Below are 6,298 nucleotides of genomic sequence, written 5' to 3'. Positions count from 1 at the left end.
TAAACTAAAAGAAAGGAATAAATATAAGTTAAAAAAATGGTTGTACTGTTTTTAGTTTTATTTTCAGTTTAACAACCCTGGTGCTGCATGTATACATGTTTAGTGGCATTGTGTTTGTTTTGTATTTGGGTTGATATCGGAGGCTAGTTTTTTCCGGTGTAGCTTGAAGGCAGGAAGTGAATGTCCTTACCTCATCGGCCAGCTGGTCTGCACGTTGCTGCATGTCAGCGAGCTCATTGCGCATATCCGAATCCTCTGCCATGACTGCTGGTTGTGCTTGGTGGAGCTGCTCTCCAACGGGCTCTTACTGGAAGTCTGGGGGAAGCTGAAAGAACACAAACAGAAGCATTAATGGATGGAGCTCACTTGAACAGTCTGTTATCTGTATTTCCAGACAATGTAAACCCAACCTAAACCCTTTTATAGTCCAAGAGAAGCAGCCACAGACATTAAATTCATAGCACAGATAGAGTTATGCTGCTAATAAAGTCCTTTCATTTACACAGGCTAATTAAATGTCATGAAACGGACAGTAGGACATTGTCTGTTTTTCATGAACCCATCGGCTCGTCTCTGAGAGTTTTCTGAAATAGCGGTGATGTGGGGGCTGCTGTGTTTAGCTGATTAAATTCCTCCCTGAGGTTCTATGTGAACCGGGAGAAACGATTCCCTCTTCTGTCATAGAAACTGTGAGCTTGACAGATAGATTCCTGAAAAGACTTGCTTGACAGCGAGAAAGATATCCCAAGGGGTCGAGAAGAACAGCTTATACTGAATAATTGTTCGCTCCACAAGCGCATGAGCTTCGATAATGGCATTCTTATTCAAAGCCAAAAGCTAAGCACACTTTATGCATGCTTGAGCAGACATTGTTTGTGGGGAAAAATATACCAAGTAATAATAATTGTCAGTGTTTTTGGCTAGATTTAAATGTTAATATATATTTTCATAACTTGTTTTTAGCAGAAATATTACTATGTTTCGGTCTGTGTGTGTGTTATAAATAATTGAAATGATTTATTCATTTTTCTTACTGTGTGGATTTTCAAGCAGTGATAAACCATGATTTACAGAAGACACCAACTAAAATTTAACTGTAGTTTATGTAGCACAAAATACAAAATCTTGTATAAATACATGTATATTTTAATTAAAGTTCCACACAATATTGTACCTTCATGTTTTCCCAACACAAATCGATTAAGTTAACTTAATAGTTTTTACAAATTTAAGTGGATTGAACATAAAACAATTAGGTTGTCCTAAATTCCTAAAGAATTGTGTTGTTTCATTCATCATTCATTTTCTTGTCGGCTTTGTCCCTTTATTAATCCGGGGTCACCACAGCGGAATGAACCACCAACTTATCCAGCAAGTTTTTACGCAGCGGATGCCCTTCCAGCCGCAACCCATCTCTGGGAAACATCCACACACACACACTCATACACTACAGACAATTTAGCCTATCCAATTAATCTGTACCGCATTTCTTTGGACTTTGGAATTTTTGTTGCTCTTACAACTGGATCAACGACAAGACTTTTATCAGGTAGTGTATGTTGCCACCATCCATCGAATCACTAGGTTTTACCCATTTTCAAGTACTTTTGCTAGTACTTAAATAATAGTTTAAGACAGATTACAATTGACCACAATAACTTATAATTCCATATATTTAAAGAAGTACTAGCCAGAATAAGTATGTTGTTTCATTTTAAAATAAATATATTATACTGAATGACAAAGAAACAATTTCACCCATATTTAGATTATTTTGCAAAAATATCAGAAACAATACTTCTCTTTAATATGCTTTTTATGCATATAAAAAACATTTTTTAAATAGTTTTCACAAGTATCACCAACTTAAACCATCTACAATGCTATAGGTGTAAAATCCAGTTACAAGCAGGTATTATTGAGCAATACTGCTTCCATTAATTGCATAACTGTACTCGAGCGATTAAATTTAACGCGCCTGCCTGACCTTTTACAGCCAAATACTCCAGAGACTATAAAGGCTGCAGTATTACATTCCCATCTCCACCAGTGAAATAAATGTCATCTTCTGCTTTGGTTAAAGATCAGAGAGCATCAGTCGGCAATTGACTGACCCGTCACCCAGGCTGTGTACTGAACTGATGCAAGCTCTCTCAAGCTAACTGAAACATATTTGTGATGAATTTGCAGGATGGTACCATATGCCACTGTGAACTAACTGGTGCCAGTGCAACACATTAATACAGAAAGGTCCTCGCCCAACCTCTCTGATAAAGGAACTATTTGAGATTCAGAGAAATGGCAGCTCTGTGAATGTCGTTGTGAATTCTTTGTGGCAGGATCTTTGAAATAACTCAAAAGTTAAGAATAATTTGAAAGATCAAGATCTGAGAGAAAAAAAATAAAGAGCTGCCTTGATGTCTTTTTTTTCCCTCCATGTAGAAAAGCAAAACAGTGTTAAAAAATAGGCTTAACTAGGCCAGTGAAACCTCAGGACTTTTTTCCTGCTAATTTACTCTTCCATGCTGTTCCTTAAGCTAAAAAACCCTTTTAATTTCTCCCCGCATATCTTCTTATTTTTTAACTGAGCAAATAATGTTATTTTGCTGTCTTATAGTAGCCATTTTTGCCAACTTGGCCTGAATAAAATGTTAACATTTTAGAAAATGAGCAAACGACACCTTTAGTTATGGACCAGAATGGTCAAAACGTTTTTTTATTTTTTATTTTTATTTTGCAGTTCTCCTCTGCTTTCAGGGTAAAGTAGTTGTAGTTGCTGCTTGCATCAGGATTATTAATAATGCATTAACTAGTGATAACCTTTTTATATATTTTTCCACTGGACTACCACTCATTAAATATAGAAGTGAATGACAATGAAAATCACAATGAAAATATGTGGATGTTCTCATTCCTGTTTAAGTGAGGAGTAGGGCTGCACATTATATCATTTCTATATCGATACCACATTGTGCAAATCTGCAATAGTCACATCGCATGATCTGCAATGTCATGTTGGAATAAATATAACATGACCTATAGGTTGTAAAAGTGGGAAAGATTTAAATTTTTATGAGATTTTAAGGCTTGTGAAAGTAAGATTTCAAGCTAATTTAAACTATTTGGGCACAAAAACATAGTTTGCCACTTTAGCAAAAATGTATTGTTTATTTATAAAAAGACGGTGCTATTATACATTTGATCATTGTGTTTCTAAATCCCCAATGCTGTTAGACTTCACAGAAAGCCATTAAGCACTGTTTATTTAATTTTTTTAAATTCTTGTTCCTTTGTTTTCATTAGTGCTTAATTTTATTTAGTATATTTTTATATTATTTTTTGCAGATGCACTCCACTACGAAATTATCCCAGGCAATGTAAAATGATAAATTCTCTCCAAATAGAGCTACTCAAGTCATCATCAGCCCTAGTAAGGAGTTTTGTACATTTCTTCTTGTTAATTGTTGGAGATAATACTTGGTGATTCAGAGGTACTCAAATGTAAGAATGTGCATCTCTTCAGATTATTACTTGTATATTAAAACAGAAAATCTGCAAGAATTGACAGGGTTTTCAGTAATTTAATATTGTTATATAAAAAATACTTGAATTAGTCATCAAGCTTTAAACCTGGGATATAGGTATGTGCATAGATTACCATATGAAAATATTTACAAACTTTGAGAGTTTTTATTTCAGAAAATAGGATAGAATATCTTCATAAACTATATGCTGTTTGAGAGCTGAAATCGGTAAGACTCGACCTCTTAAGTCTGTTTTGCAATCGATACATTAAAGAGGAAACAATAGCTGAATGTTTTTGCATTGGATATTATTCATTCCCTCTGTTTTTGATCAAATCATTTTAAACTGGCAGACTCTTGAAAGATTTCACTTCAAGGAGCTAGTAAGTGAATGTCTTCAAACAGACCAGATATTAGCCAGAGATTGTCTTTGTGTTGAATTCTGTGATTGTTTCAGACACACCAAGCTTTTTCAGGACAGTTGTGATCTAATGGTTAGGGAGACAGATTTGTAATCCAAACATTGCAGGTTTGGTTCCCAAAAGCAGCAGTAATTGAAGGTGGGGAGAGTAAATGAGCAATGTTCATTTACCAGAATGTTTGCTATAAATAAATAAATACATTCTCAAGATAAATTTTGAAATAAAACAATACTTGGATCCACTTTTTAACCTCTAAAATAAAGATTTTACTGTCGTGTCTTTGAAAGCAGTAAATATAAAGATTAAAAGGGGTTAGTTCACCCAAAACATACTATTTACTCACCCTCAAGTCGATTTTACCCTTATGAGTATCTTTCTTCTGCTGAACACAAAAGAAGATATTTCAAAGAATGTTGAAAACCTGTAACCATTGACTTCAATGTTCAACAAATATTTTGGAAGTGAATGGATACAGTTTTCTAGCAATTACAGAAAAAATCGTAAAGTAAAGGGCAAAGAAGTTATCACAAACTTTTCAAGTTTTGGGTGACCTATCCCTTGAACTAGGCTACTAAGCCATACTTATTTACCAATGGGCTACTGTTTGAAACTGAACTGTATGCAGCTTTATGTTTGTTTTCAGAGACAATGAGAAGCTCCATGGTTCAAACACATGCTTGTTTAGAATAACTGTGTGCGTGTGTGTGTGTGCGTGTGTGTGTGCGTGTGTGTGTGCGTGTGTGTGTGCGTGTGTGTGTGTGTGTGTGTGTGTGTGTGTGTGCGCTCACTCATCCTCTATCGCTGGCTGCCATTTTGTTTTCTCTCCTCAAACACGCAGCCTCTCCCTTCACTGCAGCACTTCAGTTACCACACAAAAAACTGTCCTCCTCCAAAACTTCAAGCTTAAATTCTGCACAGATAACTGCTCTCTACTTGTCCCCCTCACATATATCGCTAAACGCTCACTTCACCTTATATCCCCTCAAATGGAATGAACTTATCATGCCTGACCTCTAAATCTCTGAGTCAGGCGAAACAGACGTGTTTTACGAGATTACCTTTGAAATCGGGTTATGGTATTTCCCCTCTGCGGTGTTATGTATGTTGCAACAGATTGACTCTGGTCGAGCACGTTATCGAGCTTGACATGTTGCAAAATCTGAGTCACTGAGAGAATCCTATTATTTCAATAGTAAGGAAATTAGTTTGGTTTTATTAATTTCATTTCATCAATCTGAGATTTTGCTTATTAACTCTTCATATCTTTATTTATAATGTTTCCTGATTTACAACTTTTCCTTTGTAAACATAATATAACTATTTTTACTTAATTCTCAAAAATAAAAAATAAAAATTAAACTAATCCAAACTAAATATAAATATTTACAACAATGACATTTTAGGGGTCGAAAACACAAAATTCATCTCTGTAAGTTATATGAAAAAACAATGTCACTAAACTAAACATGTTCAGTCTAACATGCGAGTAACATGTTACTCCAAAACAACAAAAACAAACATGGTAGACAACCAAAACAACAATGGTGGACCACAGAATTGTATGTCTGCAGTTGTTTAAGTGTCATTGCCATCTACTGACCTGGTATAAATACATAAATACAGTCAAGTATAGAATGAGGATCACTTTGACAATATTGTCATCTCCTTTAGTACATCATTGTCATGTAAAAAATCATTTTGTGAGATTGTATTGAGATTGTAAAAGATTGTAAAATCTGTAAAAGATTTTGTCTTAATATATAATTTGATATGTCGTTACCTGTTACTCTTTTAGTCCAATTGATAAACAACTGAAACAGCCATCAAATATATGCCACAATAAATCCACAACCTATGTTTGGCATAAGACTTTAACGTGCCATAAAATAGCATCCCCACCGAAGGCTGCACTGCTAAAGAAAGGGATTAAATGTAGAAAAATAAGCGTGGACAGTTTCGGTTTAGCTGAACAAACATAAAATCTAAACTGCAGCAGGTGATGCATTATTTAGGGAGTTCATTAATGCTTCCGTTTGTCTCCAGCCAGGCCTTGCCCTTGATTGAAAGCCATTGAGTAACAGATGCAGCCGGCCACCTGTACACTATAGCAATGGTTTATTATTCACAAGGCAATAGAAGCAGCACAGGACAGGCTTGATTGATTTCATGAGCAGTTATTAATAACACCAGTGGACTGATTCTAGCACTCGATTTACATGTCTCATAACCACTTACTGCTCACACTCCCTGTGCAAAGCATGCGTTTGATATGTAGAAATAGAAATCCAACTATAATCATGTCAACTGTTCATTTTAAGATGAAAATACTTCTGCTGGAATGCAATCTAGTTT

General features: G+C 35.2%; 1 protein-coding gene and 1 long non-coding RNA gene across 4 annotated transcripts in view; one reads left to right on the top strand and one right to left on the bottom strand.

The window, feature by feature from the left end:
- The window catches only part of LOC147839385 (uncharacterized), a 73,707-nt gene that overhangs the window by 9,968 nt on the left and 57,441 nt on the right, over nt 1–6,298 (top strand). The window lies entirely within an intron of this gene.
- snap25a (synaptosome associated protein 25a) overlaps nt 1–6,298 on the bottom strand; it is a 42,583-nt gene that overhangs the window by 22,138 nt on the left and 14,147 nt on the right. For all 3 annotated transcript variants that reach the window (XM_087296336.1, XM_087296335.1, NM_131435.1), the window contains 1 exon segment: nt 191–325. Coding sequence is in view for 2 of the 3 variants with exons in the window: in XM_087296335.1 (XP_087152461.1) it covers nt 191–262 (72 nt within the window). In the remaining variant the exon portion in view is untranslated.

Source organism: Danio rerio, chromosome 20 (assembly GCF_052040795.2).
Source record: "Danio rerio strain M-AB ecotype USA chromosome 20, GRCz13ab, whole genome shotgun sequence".
NCBI lineage: Eukaryota > Metazoa > Chordata > Actinopteri > Cypriniformes > Danionidae > Danio > Danio rerio.
Note: the sequence above shows the minus strand (reverse complement) of the source record. Positions and strands in the feature narration are given on the sequence as shown.